The sequence below is a fragment of the Mauremys reevesii genome, linkage group 24 (assembly GCF_016161935.1).
Source record: "Mauremys reevesii isolate NIE-2019 linkage group 24, ASM1616193v1, whole genome shotgun sequence".
In the NCBI taxonomy this organism is placed as follows: Eukaryota; Metazoa; Chordata; order Testudines; family Geoemydidae; genus Mauremys; species Mauremys reevesii.
This window is the reverse complement of record NC_052646.1, coordinates 4,002,425-4,030,389: the sequence shown is the minus strand read 5'-3', so window position 1 is coordinate 4,030,389 and position 27,965 is coordinate 4,002,425. Positions and strand designations below refer to the sequence as shown.

Here is a 27,965-nt window from a genome sequence, read left to right as displayed (position 1 = left end):
GCAGAGCTGCACTGGTTAAACCAAAGGTCTGGGGGGGGGGGGTTTATACCAGTGCCCAAGGCTGGATGGAGGTGATCATTTCACTCGGAGCGCTTTATTTTGGTTTAACTGAAGTCAACGAGGAACAGGTTTAAGATCAGCCACTGATCAGCCCGTTAAACTGAAATAAGAGAATCCACCCAGTTTGCATGAGTTGAGTGAAGCCGGTGTGTACACCAGGCCTAAAGGACTGGCCTGATCTCACACCGGGTGTCTGACCGAGCTGGGAACTGAACCTAGATCTCTGTCTAGCCTCTAAACTGCCACGCGTCATTTTCTCTCGAAAGGAGCCTGGACAGTGAGTGAAACTGAATGGGGTGAAGAGAGTGTTAGCTCCATGGGAACGCTGATCCTGGCTTCCATTTGCTTCATATTCCAGGCATGGGACAGATGGGCAGGGCCAGTCCTGTCACGGGGAGAACACACGTGGGAATGTAGCTGCAATGCACCAAGAGGATCCTTGCAAGAGGAGGTGGGATGGGGTGGAGACCATGGCCTGGCTTCCCATCACAAGCCGCTACGGCTCTGTCCACAGCTCAGGCTAAACGAGGCTCTTGCAGACTAAGACCCCTTGCAGTCGGCAGATGCTCGGGAAATCTCCCCCTGTACTGGATGGTTTGAATCAGGTGGGCCAGCAGGCTGAGGTGTGCCGACGCAGAGGGAAATCCCATTAGACGCTTGCACTCCTTTCGGGGTCCTCGGAGTTCACAGCCGTCATGTATCCGCCCTGATGATCCTCAGGGACCTGGAGGAAACCAGAGACACAGGGTGACACAGGGTATTTCCCTGCTCAGACCAATTGGGGATAATCAGAAACCTTGCGCGGAAGAGATGCTGACTGTGAGCCATGAGCCCAGGCATTGATGGTGCCACTTGCTGTATTGTGGTCACCAGCTGAGAGCGTGTGTTAGCATTAGACACAGGGATTGGGGAAACTCTTTTCCTATTATGGAGAAGCTGAGTGTTAGGCTGTTGGTGACAGTTTCAGGGCAAACGCACCTATCCCTGGCCCCCTATGGTCCCAGGAGGGGACCCACTTAAAGGTTTCTGGCTCCCAGCCACCATCTCTGTCGCGGCTGATTTTTTGTTTCAGTCTCTGGCCTGGGACTCAGTTCCCAGTTCTGCTCCAGATTTCCCCCGTGACTCTGGGAAAACCACTCGGGGCTACATTTTCAAGCGCTCCCATTGACGATTTTACAAAGCAAAGGCAGCCGTGGAGCGCTTTGGAAAAACCAGGCCTTTTCCCCTCGGCGTCTCAGTCCACATCTGTAAAATGGAGCAGATCATTTTTTGCCTAGTTAGGGGGTAAAGCTCATCCGGGCAGGGCCTGGGTCTCGCCATGTGTACGTGCAGCCCCTAGGGTCGCGGGCCCCCGATCCTGGTAGTAACTGCTAAGTGCTACGGTGAAATAAACCATATGTGGTGCCCCGTCTGCTACAGCTCTTCAAACTAACCCCAGGGAACGGCGTCTGTTGCTTGGGGCACCTGGCCGAAAGAAAACAAAACCAAGGCTTTACCTCCCAGTAGATCTGATCTTCGAAGCACTGTGTGTCCGGAGGGGACCCCAACGACCTGATTTTCAAGGCAGCTCCTGGGAACATAAAAGGAAGGGTGAGGGGGAAAGTTTGTCCCATTCTGCATTCTCTTTTCAGAGGTGCTGATCACCTGCAGCTCCTCTTGTATTCAGGAGGAGCAGCCAGGGCCCAGCACCCCTGAAAATCAGGCCCACTTATTTTGTTGCTTGTATTTTGGATGTCTAACTTCAACTACCCAACTTTGAAAGAGCTGGAACAGATGATGATTTCCTGACGCCTTGGTTTACGCTGACCTCTAGTGGCTGGACAGAGGTTTGGCACCCAGTGGTTATAGTATTTAACAGACTTATAGAGACCTAATTTCGTAGGTCCCCATGTTAAGTATCCTCACACCTTCTTGTCAATTGTCTGAAACGGGCCATCTTGATTATCACTACAAAAGTTTTTTTTCTCCTGCTGATAACAGCTCACCTTAATTAATTAGCCTCTTAGAGTGAGTAGGGCAACTCTCACCTTTTCATGTTCTCTGTATGTCTGCGGAGCAGGGGTGGAGCATTGCCAGGGAAAAATACCTCTGCCTGTGGTACTGTGGCCACAGTGAAATCATGCCCCATCAACAGACACAAAGCTCACCCACAAGGCTTCCTCCGACAACAGCGAACCCCAGCGTGATGAGTAATGCGAAGAGCTGGCAGATTCCCTGGTACGTTGCCGTCCGGCTTCCGTCAGCGATTAAAGGGAACACGTCGGCCATCCTGCAAGAGCCAGGTATGTGTTGGGAGCTCCTGTAACTCATGCTGACCTAGGTGGGGCCTTGTTCCTAACGCGTGCCAGAGTCATTTAAGAGGATAAGAATCTACTACTGCTGGAAGTCAATGGAGCTACTCCATTAGCTTGAGCTATAGCCCGTCTACTCCTAGAGCTGAAGGTCACCTGTTCAAACCCTGCCGATGGGCCAGCATCAAAGCCAAATTGTGGGGACTCAGTTAGGCTCCAAGGACTGATGTTTTGCTGCTGTGGAACTAATGAAGCCATAAAGATGTAACCGTGCAGGAAGAAGTGAGCTGTAGCTCACGAAAGCTCATGCTTAAATAAATTTGTTAGTCTTTAAGGTGCCACAAGTACTCCTGTTTTTTTTTGTAGATACAGAAGGATTCAGAGGCAGTGGAAAGGGTGCAGTGCTAGGGGCATGGAGGATTTGGGGAGCTGTGGACAGTCCTCCACCTCTGCTGGGACTCACTGCTTGTCCCCTGACAGGGGCTTTTTGGGGGTGGATCAGACACATCTATTGCTGGAGGGGGAGCTTACTGTCCGCAGCAGTGGGGTGCCAGAGAAGAAGCAGGCCTTTCAGAAGCAACTCCACAGCTCCAGCCTGGTGCAGGGAAAGCGTTTGGGTACCACAGGCATTAGCCCCGAAGGCCCTTAAATATTCACAGATCAAAAAGTGCAGAGGCTCCAATCACGTCATCTTGCACTTGTTAGTCCCAGTAGATGACAGAGGAGCTGGTAGATGGAAAACGCTGGAGGTGCGAGGCCAGACATTTTCTCAAACGAACCTCCCAGCAGATTTGTGTTATCAGGCGCCAAGTGTAAGCACAGAGGTTTGGCTGACCCGATAGCAAGTCTCAAAAATCGGGACAGGGGCGGGGAGGGGGGGAATAGGTGTCTATGTGAGGAAAAAGACCCAAAAATCGGGACTGTCCCTATAAAATCAGGCCATCTGGTCACCCTAACAGAGGTTCAAGCCCAAAACAGTTCACTCATCCCTAGAGAGTGAGTGACAGGAGCTTGTGAAATTGGTTTTATTCCTGGTCCCGTCACTGAGCAGCAATTCCCTTCACCTCTCCATGCTCTGGTTTTCCCCTCATTATGAATGCAATAATGTCCTTCTCCCAGGGGTTGGGTTGCGTTACAAGGCAGAACGAGTGTTAGTAAAGTGCCAGGGGTTGGAAGGTGCTATTGATAGGCTTGAAAGGATGCGATTTTTATCTGTCAATATTGGTGAACGTTGATTTCACCGTCCGCACACAGCCCCAAAGTGTATTTCCATCTATGATGATTGAAATTTACAGCTAGGCAAAGGAAGAAAAACGCAGCTTAAGAACTTGATTTCAGGATATTGACTTGCATATTTTGCCATGTGATGCTGACTCTTCGTGCCTTCGAGTTATAAAGCTTTAACTTCCTGCATCTCAGCGTCTACTCTCGTTACCTAATGACCGTCTGACGGCCTCTGTGGTCTGCCCACCCCTCCTAACTTCCCCACAAGTTTGAACATGTAAATAGATAACTGGGGAAAAAATGCTTTAAAATAAACCTCTGTGTTATCCATCGACAATATTCAAAAATAGTCGCCTGTTGCTAAGTCTCGCTGTAAAGACCGAGTCTTAGATGTGTGGGTTATTCCCCTCCCCGCCCCCCGAGCAGGGCTGTGAACCAGTGTTGGGGGGAGAGGATAGCAAGTGCCCTGTCCTTTCCATAACGCACACTGACTTTCTGGTGCTGGTACACAGGAAGGGGTTCTTGGTACTGAAAAGATGGAGAACGGCTGCTATAGAAATACCGTCTCCCAGGGAATAGCCGAGCAGTGATTCGTGGCCTCTCGGTGGCAGTATCGAGTTAGTGAGCAGAGGACAGGCTGGTGTGTCAATGAACCGTGCGTGATCAATGCCTGGCTTGCATAGAGCCGCCTAGATGTCACCTCCCACCCACTCCATCCCCGGCACTGGGTGCGGTGCAATTTACGATCGAAATCAAGGAATCCATTGGAGGGGAGGGTTGGAATGAAGGATCGTCTCCCCCCCACCCCACACACACACACACACACATGAGCAGTGCTCACCCGTCCCCGTAGACATCTTGCGTTGCCAGAGCTGCCACCAGAGCTCCCAGGAGAGCACCCAGGACGCCCGGCATCCCGTGGAGGTTGTGGACCCCGCATGTGTCCTGTATTTTTAGTCTGGAGTCCAGGCTGGGCTGCGGAGAGCACAGAGGGGTCTGTGAGGACGTGAAGGGCTAGAGGTGTGTTCAGGGCCCGGGTTCTGCGGTGTGCGTCTAAGAGGCGCGGTGAAGGGGGTGGGAGGGCTTCAAGCCACCTTCCTGGACTGCCTGCCCCGCCCCCGGGGGCTGGAAAGCCCCTCGGTGTAACTTGGACATCCCTGGGGGCCTGTCTATGCAGGAGGCTTCTTACAGCAGAGTCCAGAGATGGCTTCCTCCCTCCCCCTTGCACGGGGACAAAGAGCAGTGTAGACGGTAAGGCAGGGCTTAGGCAGGCAGAGGAAAGACGCGCCTGAAGTGAACCCTGTGGGTATGTTTCCAGGACAAACCCTACACGGTTCTCTGCACGCACAAGGTGCAGTGTCACATCCCCGCTGCCGGAGGAGCCTGTCCCCATCGTCTTCCCCCCACCCCACCCCCCAGCCAGAGGTGTTCGCTGCCCCCTGCACGTTGCAGTGTGGATGGAGCTTGCTTTTCGCTGCGGCACGTAGCCACACGTACCCTACGTGCCACCGCCACCAATGGTGTGTCGTACAGACATGGTTTTAAGCTCCAGCAGGCCAGGTCCCCCCACCTGCAGCTCCAGTGCGGTTACTGAGGCCTGGCCCCCACGGCACACCCTAGGCTGGGGGTAGCGAGGCGGAGGCAGCAGAGTGTCTGTCTTCCACCGTCCCTGCGCTGGAGGAAACCTCCCCTGGCCCCAGCTGGGGTTTTAGGGCCTGGTTATGGTGCTCCAGCCCCTTTGAGGGCCCTGGCTGGCGTTCTGGAGAAAAGGGGCCTCAATGCCAATGAGGATCCGGAGCCACGTTAAAGATCCGTCTACACGGCACGCTCCAGTCCGTCGTGGGCCGAGTACGTGCACATGCCCCCAGCACGGGTATAACTAGCAGCGTAGGCTGCGAGGCCCCTTTCAGGCAAGTAAAGCCACACCTGGCCTCTGGGGGTATGGACCCTGAACACCTTTCTACGCGCCCAAGCTGGGCTTTCCCGGTCTACACAGCCCGGCACTTCCTCCTGCCAGAGCCGTTCCCTGGCAGGCGAAGCTACGCACCACCGTGTGAACACAGCCTGCTTTTCACTGCGGCGGGTAGCTCCACGGACCCTCCCGTGCTGCGTCGACGTCACCGACGGGACTTACCGTGAGGAATTTGAAGCCCAGGGTAGAAACGAGCCCAGCGAGAAACCCGGCGATCATGGCACCGAACGGAGTCAGCATCATCTCGCCTGATGTCCCGACCACGACCCCGCCGGCTAAGGCTGCGTTCTGAATATGGACCTGGAGAGAGAGAGAGAGCACGGGGGGAGGAGCTCAGCGCAGACGCCCGCACCCGCTGCTGGTCAGGTGCAGTGAAGGCTGGAAGGAGAGGTGGGGAGAAAGTTGGGAAGAATTTCAAAGTTGTGTCTGGATGGCGCGGTTCAAAACGGCAGCCCCTCGGAAGGGGAAGCCTGTTCACACAGCTCTTAGAAGGCCCAGAGGGTGAGGGACTGTCACCATGTTATCTACCAATGGTATTTATGTGGGTCCATCACTACAGTACCAGAGCACCTCTCAGTCTTTAGTGTATTTATCTTCACAATCTCCCTGTGAGGTAGGGCAGTGCTATTACCCCATTGTACAGATAGGGAAACCGAGGCACAGAGACTGAGTGACTTGCCAGAGGTCACAGAGTGAGTCTGTAGCAGAGGAGGGGATAGACCCCCAGGTCTCCCAAGCCCTAGGGCTAATGTCCTGAACACTGGACCATCCTTCCTTGCTGCCTCTGGCAATATCCTTGGGAGACCTTATTGAATTAAGTTTGAGTCTCTTTGGGCTCCCTTGTATTAAACGAATGGCTTATGTGTTATTGTGGGCTGAGATTATATGTAACCTCTCAGTAGGGGGAGATGTGACATTTTAATGGGACTTGAAATGGCTATAATGACCAACGTGCCAGACAAGAACGGACTCTTAGAACAGAAAGCGCTAAGTGGTTTTCCTGGGGAATAGCTAGGGGGAAATGAATGCAAATTCCCCACCGCCGGTTACGCCCAAACCCAGCCTTATGAAGCCATGCCCCGAAGATCGCGTCGCTGCCTGCTAGCCGCCTGGTACATGAGGCCAAGCTGAAAGGCCCAAGCTGTGTAAAGGAGAGGCTGAACTGTTCATGGTGCCTGTGAACCTAGACAGGTGTGAACTTGTAACAGTGGGGAAAACCTGATTGGGGGGTTTTGAAGGCCTGGCACCACCCAGAGCCAAGGCTGGAGTTCAGGTGGCCTCTAGTGAGCCTTGAAGCATGCAGGTAAGTTCTTGTATTGTTTTAAATACATTTTCCCTGGAATGCTGCTACCGTAAGAATAAATACGCTTGCTGGGTGGTAACAGAACTGCGAGCAATCACGCTGCTCATTGCTTTCTCTCCAGAGGCTGCTTGAGCAGCCTGACTGGCTTGCTGGGAATACCACAGTGCAGCCTGGAAAACTCTCAGGCAGGGGTCTCTCCCCAAGCAATGTGAGGGCTGGGGAGCCAGCAGTCTAGACTGGGAGCCCCTGGTGGACCATGACGGGGGAAATACAGGCGTCCTGAACTGTGACACCCATAATCCCACCTGCTCACCACCGTTCCCGTCCACCATCTTGGGAAGGACAATCCTGGTGAGGCAGGTCTGCACAAAGGGAGCCCCACTCTTGTGCATCTCTGCAGGTCGCCAGGCTCAGGGCTCCTCTCCTGCAGAGTCTCGGGGGTGCGTAGCAGAGTCCATACGGCCAAAAGACTGAGGTTCTCGTTGGAAGGGTGAAATGTGGCCGGCAGGAGACTTGGGGGCATGGGTGGCGGGTGTCGAAGGCCAAGGGAGGCTAAACCTCCCCTAACCCCAGCCATGGCCTCACCCAGGCTCCACCCTGAGGCTTCTCCTTCCTCCGAAGCCGGCAGGGACTCAGGTCCAGCCGACGGCCAGTGGTAGCTCGGGCCAGTGGCCTGGGGATCAGGCCAGCCATGGGGGTGGTGGACTTGGGGGTCAGATGTGCCCTTGGGAGGAAGGGGTGGGGCTGGGGGCCAGCCTCCCTGAAGTGGGGGTTCACCCACTGCCCATGCTTTGGGGTCATCAGCAAAAAGTCAGAGGGGCCATTGAGTTGACTCACCATGTCCAGTTTGCCTTCCCCATTGACGAGGGCAGACGTGGCAAAGGTGGCCAGTGTGCTAGCGGCCAGGGAGAAGTAGGTGTTCATGACTGTCCGTTGCTGGTCGTCGCCGTGAGCTGTAATGGCAGAGTTGAAGCTTGGCCAGAAGAGCCATAGATAGATTGTTCCTGCAGGGGAAGGAATCAGGAGTTGAAAGCAAATTTGGAAGGTAGGGAATCTCCCACAGAGCTGATGAAGAATGTTCTGTGAACGCTTTTTTCGATGGAAAACGGGTCTTTGACCATAATGAAAATGATCATTCACGTTTTTCTTCTGGATTGAAATTTTCCTGTTTTTTCCATTGAAAAAACAGAAAATGAAAGACTAAGTGTTGGATTTCGGTTAAATCAAAACCCAAAACACTTTTACCAAAAATTTTTCAACAAAAAGCCCCCACCCCTCACCTTCCAAAAAAAAAGTTAAAGGAAAATTCGTAGGGGAAAATGTTGGGTTCTAATCCTCACTCTTGAATCGACTCAAAATTTGACATTGCTGATTGGATTTTCAGGTTTGGTTTGATGCAAACTCCCCTCCCCGGAACTGCTGCTAAGCAGACAAATCAGCTGTTTATTGAGAGAGTTGTTTACTGTTTAACAAAGGACTTTTCTAAGTTCCCTAAAATACACAAGCTTGCTTGGATTGTTTTGAAACTTGATCTGCGTTGTCTGGGAGTGATGGTCTATAGTGTTATGGTCACCACTTTTACAAGACTCTGATATATTTTGTACAAAGCATGCCTTGTGAGAGATCATTTGAAAACCCATATCCTGCTGAACATTATTGTCCTGGTAAAATATGTGTATCAACATTGTATGGAAAGTTATAAGTTTCTACTGTATAACATTGCTGTAACATGTTCCAGAGCTCGAAAGGCAGATCCAAACCAATTCTTCAAAGACGCATTAGCGCCCCCAGCCAGGTGTTAAAGAGCCGTCGCTGGCTTGAGCAGCCATTCTTCAGCAACATGAAGGTGTAAACAAGAAATTTACATGTCATCAGAGAGATGGTCCAACCCTCACCCCCAAGAGGCTACTTGTCACCTGCACCCCAGTCGTGGGTAATCCTCAGAGAGGGGAGGTTGGTATCAGAGAGAGACAGAGGCCTCCACTGCTCATGACATCAACTCTCAAAGAACTGAACTAAGAGGGGATTGGTCCCTGCGGCTGTTCAATGGTCCAGCTGGGTAATGTCACACTGGGACAGGGTTACGGGTCCAAATTTTGGGTCATCTGAGCAAGGGTGTCTCAAGATAAAGCCCCCTAAAAATACCACAGACATAGTTTTCTGATCTGTCAGCTGTTACTTTGACCCCATCCGGGGCTCCAGAGAAGCAGTGTGTGTTCCGAGTCCTTACCGATCATAGCAAAGAGATCTGAATGGTACACGGAGCCTTCCCTCTGCCTGCTCTTGTCCAGCTGGGGCCGATACAAGACCCGCGAAACCATCAATCCGAAATAAGCCCCGAAGGTGTGGATGGTCATGGAGCCCCCAGCATCCTTTGCCTGGACGGTACAGGAAGCAAAGGACGGTGCTGAAAAGGTGGCGGGAGATAATCCAGTCTGTACCACCGCTGGGCAGCTTGTTTTCAGCCCAGACACGCTCAGCAAAGACATGCGGATTCGACCACATTAAAATGTTTCGCGAATTCATGTCGGTTTTGCCGAATGCTTTGCTGAGCGGGGGAAGGGAGGGAGCCCTAAAAAATAGTTAGAAATCTAAACATTTGACTTAAACTATTTTTCATTTGGAAGCTTCCTGGAATTTTTTTTTAATTAAAAACTTTTTAAAATGCTTGAAAGAAAACAGTTTTGTTTGTTTGTTTGTTTTCAAAAGGTGCGGGATAAAAAACACCCAAAAAATTAAATGAAAATAATTACATTTTGGATCAAATTAAATGTTTAGTTTGACCCAAAACAATTTTTTAAATTTTATTTAGCCACTGAACCGACAAGTCGGGCATTTGCTCGGCTCGAAGACCCCGTTGTCACCCAGCTAAGAACAGTCCTTCCCATGGGGAACGGAAGCACCATGAGAAGTGTGACTTACCCCGACGACGCTGAGCAGGACGTATTCATTAATACCAAAGAGTGTGACTTCAAACAAGGCCATCAGCAATAGCTGGATGGGGCTTGTCTTGCCCAGAACTGCTCCGAAGGAGATCAGGACGGCTCCGGAGCAGAAATCGGCGTTGATCATGCTAGCAGGAATAGTGAAGAAAGTAGAACAGGTTACAGGCGACTGTTACCCTGGGCAGAGTGCCAAACACAAGACCAATTTCCTCTAGATTTAAATGGCGCAGGGACCCTTGCACTGGGGTGAATTTCAGCCTCCAGCTAGTTTAATGGGTAATGGAGAAGATTGTGCACTTGACAGTCTGGGAAATTCACAAGGGTCCCCAAGAGAAAAGCCATTAGAGTGACCAGACAGCAAGTGTGAAAAATCGGGACTGGGGGTAGGGGGTAATAGGAGCCTATATAAGAGAGAGACCCAAAAATCGGGACTGTCCCTATAAAATCGGGACATCTGGTCACCCTAAAAGCCATCCAGAGAAGGAACGGCAGAATCAGTTAGCGGGTGTGATTGGAGACTTTGGAACAGAAACGCTCGGCTCGCCTAACGAGCGGGCGGAAGGGCTAAGAACTTGGCTGGAGGGTTTTGCGTCTGTGAAATTATCTGGCCAGCGTTGTGGTCTGCAGGAGGCCAGATGATCTATTGGTCCTATCTAGTCTCAATCTAACGAGTGAAAAAAGGCCTTCTATTATTCCATGTATTACAGTAGCCACAGCTGAGATCAGAGTGCATTGTGCTAGGTACTGTCCATACACACAGGGAGAGACGCGCTCTGCCCTGAAGGCGAGAGAAATGCGCTCTTGTTATCCCTACGGTACAGATAGGGAGCCGAGGCCCAAGGAGACAGGGTCACATGGGGAGTCTGCAGCAGAACCGGGATTTCAGCCTCGGCTCTCCCATGCCAACTGCCAAATCCGCTTTTGACTGCTGGATAAACGAGCAAATCAGGCTGAGGCAACACAGCGGTGTTCTGATCACAAGTGTGTCTGACGTGAACGTCTGGGCGGCTCCCTGGCCCCGAAAGAAAAGCTGTATGTGTGACTTCACGCCCTGTTACCATCTATCCGAGCACCTCTGAACCTTTATTCCTTGCAACCCCTGGGAGCTGGAGCAGGGCTAGTCCTCCAGTTTTACCAACGGGGAGCTGAAGCACAGAGACTTACCCACCGTCATGCAAAGAGTCTGGGAATAAGCCACCTGACATCCTTCCTCTCTGACCCCTGGCTTCTGGCTGCTCACCTCTCTATTCCGATGTGAATCTTGCCATCGTGAAAAGAGTGGAAAAAGCCTTGGATCAGCGTAGACCACTGGATAGCGAACGCCGCGATCAGGAAGTTGAAGGCTACGCTGCCAAACCCGTAACGTTTCAGGAAGGTCATCAAGAAGCCAAAGCCGATGAAGATCATGGTGTGGACATCTTGGAAACCTGGGGAGAACATCACAAGTGGATTTGATCACGGGGGAGGGGGAACTTGTCAACACATTTTCTGAAATATTTATTACACACACACACACACACACACACACACACACACACACACACACACACACACACACACACACACACACACACACACACAAAACCTCAAGGGTCGACAGATTTTTGACATGCTCCAGGATTGGTGCAAAATAACCCAGGATGGGAGAAATCCACAAAAATGCTGAGTTTTATTAGTTTCTTTTTTTTTTTTTTTCAGTCTGAATTTGAAACTGCCTTTGAGCTTCAAAACATTTTTGAATTTCCTGTCAGGGCCGGAGAATCCGCCCCAGAGGATGTAGGTAGACTGCAGTGCTAAGATCCTCCTCTCTGCACAAACGCACTGAGCGTTTCCCAGGATCGTTTCTTTCCCCTCTGCTTTCATCAGAACAGAGAGCAGCCCCCAGTGGTCTCTAGGAAGCCATCACCCAGGGCATGAGAGCAGCCAAGCGACCTTGAGGATTCCCCGAGCACGGACAGGCCCCGTGGCCCCTCTCTCTGGGGCTGGCCCATGGAACAACGACCTCGCTGAGTGGCTGCTGCGCAAACACTGGGGCAGCGTATCTCACCGCTTTGTTCTGCCGCCGTTCGGGCGGGATGTAAAAAGCGAGGTCCTGACCCTTAGAGAGCCCATGACACCTTTCACAAGAGCTCTGGGGCGTCTCCTGGACAAATTCCAACTGGAGCCACTGCCCCGCACCCCCCCCTCCTCACTTTCAGGTCTGAGAGGTGGCTGTATTTCAGTGGGGGACAGGTGATCCCTGTTCTGGAAAATGCTTTGGAATTCCTTGGGCTGACCCGTGCTACAAAAACCTATGTCCTGGTTAGACGCAGAATGAATAGCATTGCACTTGTAAGAGCGACATTTCCACCCAAAACCTTACGCTGTGTTACTGCGGGAACATGGACAATAATTCTTAGCCATTGGATAGCACCTCTCCTGCCTAGATCTCCCTTTACAAAAGTGGGGAGTGGTTACAGACCATTGCTCGTTCTCACAATTTTATCACAAGTCTCGTGATCTTCGCTGTTCTTGGTAAAGCCCCGGCTCTGGGAGTCAAGTGTGTGGGGGGAGGAGAATTCAAATCTGCTTCTAGCCCTCGTGTCTGCAGAGAAAAGCAAGTGAATCAAGGGCACCTTGAAGGCTCAGAAACCAGACAGAAGATAGAAAGAAGCCAAAGTTTTGTTTTGTTTTTTAATCTTATGATTTTAAGCCAATTTCATGATTTCTTTGGGTGCCTGAGCCATGATTTTTTTTTTTAACCCACGTGGGGTTCGCAACACTGTGGCTATTATCTTCATTTAACATATGGGGAAACTGAGGCGGGGGGAAGAGGTTTGCCAAAGGTCACACAGCAAGTTAGTGGCAGGGCTGCGAAGGGAACCAAGTTCTCAGTACTCCTAGTCCCTTACTGTAACCATTAGAGCAAGTGGGCTGTTTGTCCAATTAAACCAGCTGTAAATCCGGAGCGACTCCCCTGACTCCAGTGGAGTTTAGATCAGTGCAAATGATCGCAGAAATGGGGCCTGCCAAGCCACTCGTGGAATTGCTCTGAAACCAGCGAGCCAAACGTAGCTGGGAGTGAAAAGGTCTTATTCTCCCTTGTCCAGCACCTCCTGTTTTCATTCGCACCGATACGAGGCATGTGCAACGCACTACGGGCCTGATTCTCACTTCCACTCGGAAGGTCCCGTTGCACTGATCTGGCAGCGTGAAAGCCTCTTTTACTAGCCTAGAGCGGCATAAAGGGGCCTTTGTGTAAATGAGAATCAAGCCATCGGCACTGGGAGGGTATAGAAATGATTGTAACTTACATGCCCCCCTGGGGTCGGGGGTGGGGGGCAGCAGAAATGGGGGGGGTCTATCGCAGGAATAGCTGCGAAGCGGAGAGCTATGCGAGTACAGGGTCCGCTGCGTTCTCCCCCTTTGCCACCCGCAGGCACAGAGATCTGCCAGGTGCTTCACCGCCCCCTCCTTCCACAGGAGTTAAAACAGCCAGCTGAGCACCAAGATCCTCAGCGGGTGTAAACCGGCGTCGCTCCACTGCAGTCAATGGGACTCTGCCGCTTAACGCCAGGGCAGCGCCTGCCCCTCCGTCTCGTCACCTCGCCGCTGCCAGCCAGCGCCCGGAGCTCACACTCGACATTTGCGACAGTCACAGGTACAGGATTTCGCGCCACCGTGTGCTCTGCGCTGAAAGCAACTAAATAAATATAGACTCTGCAGATGCACAAGCATTAGGCTCGTGATGCAGGAACAATGCAAGGGCCTGGTCCTGCATTGCCCTGCACCCTGGGGGAGTCCTTTACTCTGGTGTGAAACGGCACCTGCCTGATTCTTATTTACGCCAAGACCCTTTACGCTGCTCTGGCAGGACTTAAAGAGGAAATAGATTCATTACACTCCCATTAAGATCCTGCTTCCCTTGCCAGAGCGGCGTCAGAGGCCCATGGTATGAAGGACACTCTGCATCTACCACTGTGAGGATAAATACATTAAAGATAACGAAACGTTTGGGGGAATCTACCAATGACAAACGCTGTCTACGAGCCTGGCATGATCAGTTATGATCTTGTAGCGTTTTGCACTTATTTCGTTCTTGTGCCAATAAGAACCCTGGGGGCCCGATGCCGATTCATACCAGGGCCCCTTCACCCCACGCTGGCAGCGTGCTCACAGATACTCGCCCCCCCCTTTGCGCTGCCTGAGTAGGATAAAGAGGCATTCGGGTAAATACGACACCCGCGGGCGAAGGTCCAGGTCAGTGGAGAATGAGGGAGCAGCTACCCTGCAAAGAAAGACCCACGCAGCAAGTCCTGGAGCCTGGGTCAGCTGACTCGGAGTCACACTCCGGGGCCAAGAATTGCAGGATATTTGGCCTTGAGGCTCTGAAAGCCAGTGAGCGGGGAGGGTCTCAGAGCCCAGGCTCCAGTCTGAGCTCGAACATCTACATGGCTATTTTCACCCCGTCACGTGAGCCTCGCGAGCCTGGGTCAGTTGATCTGGGCTTTGAACCTCGCTGCTGTAGGGGTTTGGAGTGCGGGTTGGTTTTGGGGGGTGGTCTTGCTTGTAGTGTGGACATGACCGGAGACTCCAGGTCTCACAGCTCAGCAGCATGGTGGAACGTGTCCTCCTGTGTGTGTAAATGGTCATGGGTTCGAATCCAACCTCGGATGGCACAGAAGAACCTATGAGAGAGGCTGAGTGATCACAGAGCTAGGCTGAGAGTTGGGAGACTGATTTCAATCCCCTGCTCTGTCAGAGGCTTCCTGGGGCAAGTCTCTCCCTGCCTCAGTTCCTCCCAGGGCTGGTGTGAGGACAGATACACTAATGATTATGAGCTCAGATACTATAGTAACAAGGCCCAGATGTGGGTGTAGACAGCTGTGGGTGGGAAGGACTTTACCCTCCTCCAAAAAACATGGGGGTTTGCATTAATAAAGAAACCTCGAGCTTGGGCCAGAAGCTCGTCTATCTCCCTTTTTTTAAAAGTGGACAAATTCAGCCCTGGTACCAAGCTACTCCTGGAAGCAATATGCAACAACTCTGCCACCGCCCAATTAAAAAAAACAAGTTGTCTACCTCCGGCTATCTAAGGCCTGGTCTACACCCAAGACGTAGGTCGACCTAGCGCCGTGGCTCAGGGCTGTGAAAGATTCTGTGCCTCGCAGGTCTCCTTAACCCCGGCTGTAGAGGCAACTAAGTTGGCGGAAGCATTTTTCCACCGATCTAGCCACGGCCTCTCGGAGAGATGGATTATCTAAACCCCTCCCCTGGACACAGGAAGCAGCCGCACGACAGTGGCACAGCTTCAGTTCTGCGGTAGCGTAGACATACCCTAGGCTGCATTCTTTCCTGATAGGAAGTACATGTCTCTCTGTGTTGAATGTGGGGGGGGGAGGAGAGGGTGGGGATGTGTAATTCTCTTTCAGCTCTGGGTGGAGTTAAGAGTTGGCAGATGAACTAGGAGAACCTGTCGGACGTCCGCCCCTGCTAGCCTGACTTGCTCCAGCTGTGCAGTTGCCCTGCCTTCACCAGCACCGAGCAGGGCCGTTCTCTGCCCTGTACCCACCTACCCCTCCTCTTGTGCGGGGGTTCCATGAACGCAGGAGGCGGCGTGGATGGTGGGCTGTAACTTGCCGAGCCGCATGGTAAGGGGAGTCCTGGAAAGCCAGGAAGTTCCCAAGATTGCTAAGAGGCAGGGTTCGCGGTGAGCTTTTGGTTTTGTGCCTGGGGCACTGTCAGTCACAACTCCCTTTCCCCTGGCGAGAGACAAAATAAAAATGACCCGTCTGGCTGCAGGAGTCTTGATCCAACTGAACAGGCAGAGGCGTGTCAGACTGGGAGGAAAGACAGGCGTGGCTCAGGGTGAGCAGTTCACGTCTGTCAGTTGGCAGAGCTAGGAGCTAAACCCATGTATCCTGAGTCCCAGGCCAGTGATCTGTACACTAGGCAACGCTGCCTCCCTATGCAATATTGCAGGACCATTAGGCCAACGGTTTCAGAAGTAACCGCTGAGTCTCAAGTCTCTGTTGAAGTCACTGGCGCTATGTTGATTTACACCAGCTAGGGATCTGGTCCAAATTGCCCAAATTTCTCTAAAACTCAGGTACTTGTCTGCACTGAACATGCTACAGCAGCAGCGAACCACTGCAGATAATCCACCTCCCCAAGAGGCGATACCTAGATTGATGGCAGAATTCTCCCATTTCCGTAGCACTGTTTACACTGGGTGTTAGGTCAGCTTAACTACACCACTCAGCGGTGTAGATTTTTTTTTTCCACACTCTGAGCAACGTCGTTACACTGAGCTAATTTTCTAGTGCAGACCAGACCTTAATAAAGACAATGGCCTGGTCTACACTAGAAAATTATGTGTTCATAAATCCACACCCCACCGGACGTAAGTAAGCTGACTTAAGTCCCCACATATACAGAGCTAGAAGAAATTCTTCTGTCGACCTAGCTGCCGCTTCTCAGGGAGGTGGATTACCTACGCCAAGGGGAGAACCCCTCCCTTTGGCATAGGTAGGGTCTATACTGAAGATAGTGTTTACAGCCATGCTGCTGTAGCCTTTCAAGGGTAGATGATCTCTGAGCCCTTTCCCAGCCCTGCAGAAGAGCTCCGTGTAGCCCGAATGCTTGTCTCTCTCCCCAGTAGGCGCTGGTCCAGTAAAAGATATGATCTCACCCACCTTGTCTCACTAATATCCTGGGACCAACACAGCTATAACACTGCAAACCTAATTTCTCTGCCACTTGCTTTGCAGCGTTAGTTTCAGTCTATTTCATGCTGCTCTCCTAGCTAAGGCAAAGCGGGGTGGTGTTTTCATTATTCCTGTAAGTGTCTGATCTGTATCTGTTTCAGGCCTGGCGGTTTCGCTGACTGCCCTTAGCAATTTGACCAGGACATCAGGATTAATGACCCTGGTTCATGACAACAGTCACGGGACTTTCCATGCCCATGAGTGGTCCGAGCCTGCGTTTTGCAATCGAGCTGATTCCAAAGAGCGCTCCTCAGCAGAGCAGCAACCTCTAACCTTGTGCAGAGCTCTCAGTACTGGAGCAGGGAAGCATCGGCAGTGAAAAATGGACGCATTGGATGGTACTTTGATTGCAAGCTCTGTGTTCTGGATTGACACAGCACCTTGCACTGTGGGGTCCCGGACCATGACAGGCTCCTGGGTTCCATGGTAATACAGATAAGAAATAGTAATAGTAGTAGGATAGCACTAAATTGTAATTATAATTAACAGATCACAATGGAGATTGAAAAACATGTGCCTTACTCAGCCAGAACCTGATCCAAAGCTGTTGAAGTCAGCAGAAAGTCTCTCTGTGACTTTCACAAGCCAGGTCCTAAGCCGTAAAGTGGTTGTGTCTATGGTTAAGTTTATGACCGATCCACAAGGGGTATAAATTAGAGCTGGTCGGAAAAATTCCAACCAAACAATGTTTCATCAGAATCGCCAATTCGGTGAAGTCGAAAGGTTCCGGGGACACAGTTTGGTTTCACCGATGTTCCAATGGGCTCACGGGGGCAGCGGGCCAGGCGTCCGGCCCTGGGCATCTGCCTCCTCTCCTTTTCATGGACAACTTGAAAAGTTTTTTGTTTTCATTCCAAAGAGGAGTGAAACCTGATTTTGAAATATCCAAATCCCCCATGAAATAGAACTACTTTCCCCCACTATGTAGATCCCACAGTGGTCCATGGTGAAAGCCAGCGTGTGGGAACATTGAACAAAGTTCTGCAGAGAGCGATGAAAATGGTTAGGGGACTGGAAAAATTGATTTATGAGTGACAACATGGTGTGAATAACTCTGACCAGCAGTGATTACTACCAGCTAGAGCCCTCAACCAAGACCAGAAGCCAATTGTACTAGAGACTGTGTGTGCAAATAGCAGGAGATATTTCCTTATGAGCATGTCTTTGCTGCAGGGGGAAAAAGGTGTGTTCTTAACAAGCGTTAAAATCCTAGCGCAGACAAGGCGGGCGAGGGAGTATCTTTTATTGGGCCAGCTTCCATTGGTGATAGAGACAAGCTTTCGAGCTACCCAGAGCTCTTCTTCCGGCCTCTTCTCTCTGATATCCTGGGACCGATATGGCAACAACAATACTGCAAACAACAATGGAAACTAGCAAAGGCAAGGCGACTGTAGTTTTGACACAAGTTTGCTGGCTGACTAAACTACAGGCTCCCCTATAGCTGAGATCCCGGGCTAGAAAAGCATACCGTCTGCCTAGCAGCATGTATCAATCCAATGCGTACATAGCTGAGTACAAAGATCTCCTTTATTAGCTTAGGCGTTCGTTATGTTGATAAAGGAGCAGCGTGCAGTGTGAGGTTATTATAAGAAGCAAGAGACGCACGGCCAAGCGGCAAGTGTTCTCCCGGATATTAACACCTCTCTGGAAGGCTTCTAAACCAACGGCCCAGGATTTGTGCAGTCACTTTGAGTCTTCCCAAAGTTCAGCAGGGGCCTTGCTATTTGTAGTAGTGACCTGGTATTTCTGAGGGTTCCTGTCTAACGTTTCAACAGTGGCGAGCCAGTATTTCTACAGCATGGTCCGTGGGAATGGGCCAGTCACCCATCAGTGCTTTGAACCGTTGCTTGTCAAGCTTTTGGCCAAGCAAAGCCCGCTCCTCTCTAACAAGACACAGGGAGATTATCTCCATTTTAAGAAGGGAAACCAAGCGTATGTCACTGCAGTAAAACACCCACAGCATCCAGCCTCAGAGTCCGGGTCAGCTGGCATGGGCTGGGGGGCTAACCATTGCAGGGTAGATGTTTGGGCTTGGGCTGGAGCTCTGGTTCTGAGACCCACCCCAGGCAGGGTCTCAGAGTCCGGGATCCGGCCTCAGCCCAAACGGCAATATTATATAGCCGCGCCAGCGCACGTCAGCTGATCCAGGCCAGCCGTGCCTCGGGTCTTTTATCACAATGTGGACATGCCCCAAGGCACAGAGGGACTGAGGCTATGTCTACACTGCAGGTGGTACCTAGCATGGGTACCGATAGCAGTGCAATCCCCCAGAAGCTAACTCAGGCCACCACGGCTTCGCTGCTGTTGGTACCCAAGCTGGCTGAGGTCGGAACCTGCTTACGCTCTGCAGTCACCCCGCGACTGCAGCATAGGCACACTCGAAGGGATTTGCCCACGGGATCCTGTGGCAGAGCAGGGTTTGAACTCTGTTCTCTAGCAAGCCAGGCCACTGCCTGAACCACAATTTATTCTTTGATGAGGCCAGGTGGAGCGAACTTCCCCTGTGGTGCTGCAAATTGCCTGTGTGTGGTTCCCCGCAACCCCCGGCATTTAAGCTGGCTCTGATTGCCACAATAAGAACAGATCTGACCCGAGGAATGAATGAATCCCGAAGCAGCCTGACACCTCCCTTCCAGCCCTTTGACTCTTCATCCACCAGCCCTGACTACCATTTGCAGCTGAAGTGCAGGCCCTCACGGAGCAGCTGCTTAGCAATGTCACTGCACGGCCTGGTGCCAGGGGCTGGGCACCCTCTGCTCCCCCAGAAGTCAATCGCCTCTTTCAGGTTTTAGGTTCCACATGAGCCTCCAAACTCCTCTGCTCGGCAAGGGATGCCCTGGCACACAGACCCGCCCTTCCCGGAGGCCAGCTCTGAATTGCAAGACCCCGGGAAGGGATCAGCGTTTGCCTTGCAGCTGCGCTGCCCACCATCTCCCGTGAGCGTCCCGCTCGCGAGGATAATACACTGAGTGCTTTTCAACCCACGCGCCCGGCACCGGCCGCGCCAGCGTCTCCCACGCTCTGCGCAATCTTTCTGCACCAAGAAGAACAACCAAGATGGTGCCAAGAGCGGGCACCAGCTTGGGGCATGTCTAAGTTCTTAAATCCTCCCTGAAAGTCAGCGTAGCCCAGATCCTCTGGGCCTGTAATGTACACATTTCCCGCGGTGCCTGAGCCACCAAGGATGCTGCTGTTGCTGTTGATTTTACGTGGAAAGTGCTCCAATACTACGAGGATGGGCTGAAGATCTATACCCCTAAGATAGATAGATAGGCTGTGAGTCTGATACCCCACCCAGCCATAGAGGTTCATGTTTTAGGACTGGCGGTCTCTGATTCAATCCCAGAGGTCAGCCAAGAACTGTCATATAAATGGGGGCTCATCTGGGGTTTGAGACCATGGGTATCGCGCACTTGGGTTGCGCTTCCTCTGTCACAGAGAAGGGCCATGGAACATTTGGGGCACGTAAGCGCTTGGGTTCCCCTCCTACGGATGGCGTCTGACCGTGGTGACGGGTGGCGTAGGTGGGACCTAGGCTGGTGAAGCAGTAGCTGGGTGCATGGACAGGCTGTACTCACTCGGGTAGCGAAAGTAAAAATCGTTGTCCCGGTTGCTTTTGTTGTGGTGGCTCAGCTCCTCGTGCCAGAGCCTGGCGCTGGTCTCTTGATCGTAGCGGACGAAAACAGCGAAGAGGATGATGGTGAAGAGCTGGAGGAGGAAGCATATTGCCGGGAGCTTGAACCGGAGGTTGGTTGCGTGGCCAGACATGCTGCTGAGGTGGAGGAGAAAGGAGCGAGATGAAAATGAAACTGATCTTCCAACCAGCCGCAGATGGAAGTTAACAAGCTGGGGCCCTTCCGCCAAGACTTTTGTTAATTACTTGTAGAAAGCCCAGCCCTCCAGTCAATGAGTTGCCAGCTGTGACCCTCCCACTGAAACACAGCGCAGCTCCAGAGGGTGAGAAAATATTTGCTCCTATTGCTGTATGCTTGCAAGCAACTGTCTGTTTAGGCAGGAACAGAGGAATGTGGAGAGCCAGCTTTGCCAATGGCTCAGTGACTGAGGCACCAGGTATGGATTCCTCGGGCCACATCCCTGGTTGAGGTAAATCAGTTGTAACTCCATGGCGGTCAATGGAGCTAAACCCTTTACACCAGCTGAGGATCTGGCCCATTGCGTCACATCATCATGACAGCAGCTGAGTCAGCCTGTTATGATTCAGAGACAAATTAAATGAGTTCAGCACAGCTATTGCATGCGGGTGACCATTTAAATGCAAGTCCTAGCCCTGGAATAGGGCTAGGGAGAAATGGATTCCGTTAGACTGTAGCTTCAATAGATTAGACTGGATAGATTAGGTTATAGAATGGATAGACTGGATTAGATTAATAATACAGTACCTACCTCACAGGAGTGTTGTGAAGATAAATCCATTAGCGATTGTGAAGCAATTTAAGACCTACTAGTGAAAAGCATTATACAAGAAAGGGGTGGTTGTATTGTTATCTTGTGCTTTTCATCAGTAGATCTCAAAGCACTTTACAAAGGAGGTCTGTAGCATTATCATCATTTTATAGACAGGGAAACTGAGGCTCAGAAAGGTGAGGTAACCTTGGGCAAATCACTCAGCAGGCCAATGGCAGACCCAAGACTAGACTCCAGTTTTCCAAATTGGGCTTCTTTGTGCTGTCTGTTGATTTAGAGAGTAGATTACTTGAATTAGATTAGAAAAGAGAGAGATTAGATTGTATTTGGTTATATATTAAATGGATTATTTTAGATTATGGATTAGATTGATTAAATTTGGTATTGGACGTATTTGTGTTGGTGTCCACAGTGAGCTAATTTCTAGAGATTCAAGATTGAAGAGATTCAATGCATACATTTATGGACCAGTTGGATTAGATTATAGATTAGATGGATTAGGTTAGACACAGGTGATAAATTTGGTTTCTATTATTATGGAGGTGTCGATCATGACTCCACAATCAAAGCTGAATTGTTTATTGCTCTTAAAGGGGAGTTTCAACCTTTTTATTTTGTATGAAAAATAAACCATCCCGTCCCCAAATTTTCACTGCTTACTCTTTGAGCACAGAATTAATTTTCTGAGAATTTACAGATAAATACATTCGTTTATTTATTAGTGTAAATTGACCCAAATCTAGATCCTGGAAGAAATTTAGTATCTGTTAGTCCCTTTTTTTGGCCCGAATGTTGTTAACAACAGAATAACACAAGCACTCAAGTATATTAACTGGGTGAATTGGATAAATTAGTTTGCAATTTATCTGAATTGTTGTATCTCATTTTTATGACTAGACAGACTACAGGCAGGCTCAGGTCTGGTAACTCTTAAGGAGGTTCCATTGTCAGATAAGGTAGTTCAACCAATCACCACACTGCCTCAAAAGCTAATTTGCATGCAACAGCTCTATTGGTTGTAATGACCCACCAGTATGGGACTGGTCAGTTGTGTCGAGTTCTCATTGGTAGGTTGCTTGACACGCACACTTAGGGCACTCAGTCTTAACATCGTTCCATAATGATGTTGCAAGGGAACAAAATATAGGAAAAAGTAAATGTGTTTTTAAAAATCAGTTGTATCTAATTTAGGACCAAAAGTAATTTAAAAGTCTTAATTGTAAACATATGTTTATTGCATGATGTCACGGCAGGGCAGAGTTAAGGTTGTTTGGGTAACTTTATTGTACATTTCTTTTAAATGTATCTTTAACTCTGAATTTCCTGGATTTACAGTGTGTGGTTTTGGGATACTTATAACATATCTGAAATGCCTTTTAGCTTTTAATTACTGACACATACTCTCAACCTTAACTCAATTGTAAAGTCCTTTTTTCTCTAGATTCAACGGATTTGGGTAGATATGAGATTAGATGGATTGGACTGTAGAACAGTGCTAGGTGAAAAATGAATGTTTTGATTTGCTGGCAATTCTGAAAAATCCCTCCCAAAAATGTTTTGGATTAAACTGAAAACAAAATTTTTGAAATTTTCAGAGCATTGAAAAGTGTTTGTTTTTTTAAAGATTTTAAAAAGTTTTGCTTTTGAGTAGCGAATTTGAACGAAATTTCTCAACAGAAAGTGATCTCAAACCAAAAAAATCTCAAAAATGTCATCAAAACAAAATGTTTTGATCTTTTCTGAATTTTGTTTGTTTTTTATTCAAAACAAATGATTTGGTGAATTCGGTGTGAATTCACAAAACATTTCGGTGTCATAGAATCGGCAATTTTCACCAAAAAAAAGTTTGAACCGAAAATTTTTGCCCAGTTCCAGGGTGGCCGGTAGCTGAAAAGGAGAGAAAGTTTCATCTCCCAGCTGGGGGCAGAGAAGCTGCGTCAGCGTGTACTGTTTATAAATTCTATGCTCCTAATAAAGCCTGTACTGTTTTTTATAAATTCTTTCACACATCTCTATGGGCAGGCAGTGGGTGTGGGGAACAGAGAGTGTGATTTCATTTTTTTTCTCTGCATCTGCATTCGCTGAGAGGTGTTTGTAACATACAGAGGCAGTGCGAAATCCAAGACTCGAGAAAGCAGAGGAGGAGAAATGAACTGACGCTGAATAAACTAAAACAGCCTTTTGGAAAGTGACGTGGGTACATTTTGTTAATTTTAAAGGCACTGTGTCAGATTCTGTTCTCCGTTACACCAGTGTCATTGCACTGAAGTTAACGGGAGTTACTCCAGATTTCTGTGGTGTCAGAGATCAAAATCTGTCTCTCAAAAGGAAGTGGAATGAACACGTCTGCTGCCTGCCCATTAGTCACTCTGCTTGTATGTTGTATACTTTTCCTTAGCCTGTGTATGTCTTAGAACGGCCCGATGGTTTGGGGCAATCGCCTTGACCTTGGTGGAGCTGGGTTCAGTTCCCTGCTTTGCTACAGACTCTTTGGGTGATCCTGGGCAAGTCACTTAGCTTTTCTGTGCCTTAGTTTCACCACCTGTACAATGGGGCTAATTGCTCTGCTTTACAAGTGTGCTGTAAGGATAAATACCGTGAAGTGCTTTGAGATGTGCTGCTTACAAAAGCCCCAGAGAGGAGCTCGGTATTGTTAGCTCCTGGGGGCAGGGACTGTCTACTCTGTTTGTACTGCACCTAGCACATTGGGGCCCTGCTCTTGATTGGCCCTTAGGTGCTATCTTAATAACCATAGAAACGTAGGATTGGACACGGTGATAATTCTGTCACTGAGATGACTTTACCAGCCGTGATGTCAGCCTTGCGTTAACCCAGAGCAAGCAAAAGGAGAATCAAGACCATAGTTGGCTCTAAATTCTAGGCCAACTCCCTAGCTGCTGTAAATCAGCGTGGCTTGACTGACGCGACATCAGTTTGTACCAGCTCAGGGTCTGGCCCAGTATTATTTCCTGCACCCCCCCCCAAAAAAAAAAACAAATTAAATTGGGTATGTGTGCACGGCGACCCCCCACTCCTACAGCACCGAGTCTTGGAGCCTAGGTCAGCTGACTCGGGCTCACACGACAGGGCTCACAAGAACAGTGTCGATATTCCTGCTCCGGCTAAAGCCTGGGCTCTCAGACCCATCCTTCCTTGCTGGGTTTTAAAACCAGCCACCAGCCTGAGTGGGAACATCTACACTGACCCAGGGTCTGAAACTCGCTACCGCAGATCTTCTTTTGCAGTGTAGACATACCCAGGGGTGCCAAAAAAAGGGGGAACCCGTTAAAGTAGGGGTGGGCAAACTTTTTGGCCTGAGGGCTACATCTGGGTATGGAAATTGTATGGTGGGCCATGAATGCTCACCAAATTGGGGCTTGGGGTGCGGGAGGGCTCCAGCTCGAGGTGTGGGCTCTAGGGTAGGGCTAGGGATGAGGGGTTGGGGGTGCAGGAGGGTGCTCCGAGCTGGGACTGAGGGGTTAGGAGGGCAGGGGGGAGGTCAAGGCTGGGGCAGTGGTTTGGGGCATGGGAGGGAGTCAGGGTGGCAGGCTCCAGGCGGTGCTTTCCTCAAGCAGCTCCCAGAAACAGCAGCATGTTCCCTCTCTAGCTCCTACATGGAAGTGCAGCCAGGCGGGTCTGCGCACTGCCCTGTCCGTAGGCGCCGCCCCCACAGCTCCCATTGGCTGCAGTTCCCAGCCAATGGGAGCTGTGGGGGCAGCATGCGGAGCCCCCTGGCTGCCCCTATGCGTAGGAGCCGGAGAGGGGCCATGCAGAGTGGAGCAAGACCCTGCCCCTGCTCCCCGGCTGGAGCTCAAGGGCCAGATTAAAACATCTGTAGGGGCCAGAAGTGGCCCCTGGGCCGTAGTTTGCCCACCCCTGAGTTAAAGACTCTTTTCCACAAACTACCTGGCAGCTGTTAAACTAAAGCTGAGTTCACCCCACATGCTGCTCGGGGCAGAATTTCATTTTGACCTGGCCAGCTGAGGAAATCTGTGTTCCCAGATTTATTCACAGTGCTCCAGATACTCTCAAACGCGGGAGGCCCTTTTACACCGCCAGAGAGGCGTAAAGGGGGCCCGAGCGTAAATGAGAATCTGGCTTCTTACCCTTGCTGGTTGACACAGATAAAACTCAAGTGACCTCAAACAAAGCAATTACCCAATTAATCATTAAACCCTAAGATTTCAATCCATTTATCTTCATGCTTCATCTGTTTTCTTTAAGCCAATCAAAACATTATGCAATCAACAAAGGGGGTTCTTTAGTGAGATCTCGCCCTTATCTAATGCAAACATTGGCCCTGGTTCACATTTATGTGGAGGTCCCTTAGTGGCGTAAAGGGGTTATAAATTACATTTACACTCCTCGAAGGCTGTTTTCGGGCCGCCAGAGTGGTGTAAAGGGGTCCCACTGTAAATTCTCTCCTTCGTTTGCCTTCTCACGTATCGGGCCAGATCCTCACCTTGGGTAAATCAGTGTCGTGCTGAAGCTGAGGGAGCTGCGCTGATTTACCCCAGCTGAGGATCTGGCCCGTGGAGCGAAAGTGGTTGCTTATTTTAGTCTGAACAGGGAGAAAGCAGCCGAGTTTTGTCCGGTTCTCATGCCCGTGTTCGGCTAGAACTTAAAGAAACTGGACAGGGCTGGAGAGCTTGAACAGGCTTGTGATGGGCCCAGGAGCCCTTCAGTTCTAGGTCGCTGGTTTTGGTTCATTTCCTGCTGGTAAAAGTCACCCTGAGCTGGTGGGACCATAGGAAATGAGGAGGTGGGTCTCAGCCCAGCTCCCAGCGGAGAGGTGTCTGCATTGCAGAAGTAACCGCCTGGCTGGCAGGCTCCTGGAGAGACCAAGGGTTGAATGGGTCGTGAAGAGTGCACCGTGCGTCCGAGGCACGTCCTGCCGGGGGAAGATGAGGAGTGTAGGGAGGAGCAGGTGTGGAGAACTTGCAACGTGCTTTACCTCAGGGGTTCTCAAACTGGGGATCGGGACCCCTCAGGGGGTCACAAGGTTATTACATGGGGGGGTCACGAGCTGTCATCCTCCACCAAAAACCCCACTTTGCCTCCAGCATTTATAGTGGTGTTATAAATGAAAAACACTTTTAAATATATTTGGGGGGGGGGTCGCACTCAGAGGCTTGCTGTGTGAAAGGCGTCACCGGTACAAAAGTTTGAGAACTGCTGCTTTATCCGCTCTTGGGGAAAGAGAAGGCTCCAGTTTCTGGGCTGCACCATTCACCAGAGCTCAATTCAATGCAAAGAATTCAGAGAAACTCGTCGGAGGATAGACCCTTCGCCCATTTCTCTTGTCCCCTTAAAAAATAAGGGGGGAGGGTAGATCCTGCTGTAAATCAGTGTCCCTCCACTGACCGATTTGCACCACACTGAATTTTGGTTTACACCAGCTGAGGATCTGACCCTATATATGGACCCAAATCACCATGGAGCCCAACCACTGGGCAGATGAGTTGCGCCCAGTTCTCAGCAAAGCTAAGGCCACTCCGGCAGCACAAAGCAGCCTTAATATGGGCACAAAGGGGCCTTTTTAAGGACTCCCCCGTGCACTGGGGGCCTCCCCAGCTGGTGTGGCGGCAGTGAGAGGGCCCTGCTCCCAGATGCTGGCGTAGGGGGTGGATCACACTCCACTACAGCTGTGCTTTTCAGGAGACAGAGAGGCCCATGAGGAGCAGAGTGTAAGTTTGGGCAGCCCCAGCGCTGCTCTAAGTTACACCAGGTGGGGCTCTGCATAGCCTCAGAATATGGGGAACACACAGGGGGCTTAAGGCGGCTCTTCTTGCCCCAAGTGTAGAAACAGAGGCTGGGGCTTCAAAGGTATTCAGGTTCCTGACTTCCGCTGAACTCAACGCAAGTTAGGAGCCTGAATTCCTCTCGGGGAGCTTGTCCATAATGGCTTAGAATCAGGCCCTCTGCGGCAAGGAGCTCATTTCAACCATCAAGCTCTCCGTGGGCCTCATCTGAGGTTCTCTCGTAGCCAAGAATAAAGGATATCAAGTCTATTTGGGATATAGAGGTGAAATATAACATACGTATAAATTAATGTCATAACGCAGAGTCTCAGGCCTGTAAGATACTCGGCTTAGCCACACAAGGCCTGAGGCCCGAACGAGGTTGACATGACTGGTTCACCAAGTTCACCAAGATCACTAGTGCACCCTGTAAATTGCCAAGATTAGAGGACAAGCCGTGCTAATTGCTGATGTTTAAGAAAAGCTGTCGCAATGTATCTATTAATATGGCAAGATGACTGGTAGGAACGTCTTGGGGAATTTTAGCTCGGCCACGCGTCGCTATGGCAACTGTGTGACGCCCGTGTTAACGAGTGAAAAGGGAACTAACCAGGGAGCATATGAAAAAGGGGGCACCCCTAATTTAGTGGGGGGAGGAAGTCCGGACAAGGGGAAAAGGGTTGGAATACTTATGGGTAGGTCTGAGCGTTAGCAGGTGAAAGCGGAACTCAGGATAAAGATGTTGGCCGGCCTGTGGAAAACACGTCGGGAAGCACTAGCATTATGATGAAGATGATGATGAAGAAAAGAGTGACTGATGCTCCAGGTTGCCCCAGCAGGAGATGTGAATGATGCTAGTCACAGGGCTAAACACCATGCAATCTCTCCATGTCTGCTGTTGGATTTCAGCAAAAAGAACAAGGAGTACTTGTGGCACCTTAGAGACTAACACATTTATTTCAGCATAAGCTTTTGTGGGCTAAAGCCCACTTCATCAGATGCATGGAGTGGAAAATACAGTAGGAAGATAGCTAGATAGATACAGAGAACATGAAAAGATGGGTGTTGCCATGCCAACTCTAAAGAGACTAATCGAATAAGGTGAGCTATTAGCAGGAGACAAAAGACTTTTGTAGTGATAATCAAAATGGCCCATTTCCAACAGTTGACAAGAAGGTGTGAGTAACAGTAGGGGGGAAATTAGCATGGGGAAATAGTTTCGTTTGTGTAATGACCCATCCACTCCCAGTCTTTATTC

The 27,965-nt window shown here is 50.4% G+C and overlaps 2 protein-coding genes across 18 annotated transcripts in view; one reads left to right on the top strand and one right to left on the bottom strand.

The window, feature by feature from the left end:
- The window catches only part of HAPLN2 (hyaluronan and proteoglycan link protein 2), a 232,964-nt gene that overhangs the window by 193,699 nt on the left and 11,300 nt on the right, over positions 1 to 27,965 (top strand). For 2 of the 16 annotated variants that reach the window (XM_039513226.1, XM_039513227.1), the window contains exon 2: positions 13,258 to 13,435. The exons of the other annotated variants lie outside the window; for them this stretch is intronic. The gene's annotated coding sequence lies outside the window, so the exon portion shown is untranslated. The remainder of the gene's footprint in view (positions 1 to 13,257; positions 13,436 to 27,965) is intronic. 16 annotated transcript variants of the gene reach the window in all.
- Positions 46 to 20,386, bottom strand: RHBG (Rh family B glycoprotein). Of its 2 annotated transcripts, XM_039513210.1 has the most exons (10): positions 20,120 to 20,386; positions 11,036 to 11,222; positions 9,773 to 9,923; positions 9,081 to 9,228; positions 7,688 to 7,854; positions 5,710 to 5,847; positions 4,417 to 4,550; positions 2,208 to 2,329; positions 1,557 to 1,630; positions 46 to 784 (listed from the first exon to the last, which is right to left on the bottom strand). In XM_039513210.1, exons 1-10 carry the CDS (start codon positions 20,307 to 20,309, stop codon positions 710 to 712), a joined length of 1,386 nt encoding a protein of 461 aa, XP_039369144.1. In that variant the 5' UTR covers positions 20,310 to 20,386; the 3' UTR covers positions 46 to 709. The 2 variants fall into 2 exon arrangements, with proteins under 2 accessions (XP_039369144.1, XP_039369145.1); XM_039513211.1 differs by lacking the exons at positions 46 to 784; positions 1,557 to 1,630 and having other exon boundaries at positions 2,242 to 2,329; positions 4,417 to 4,545.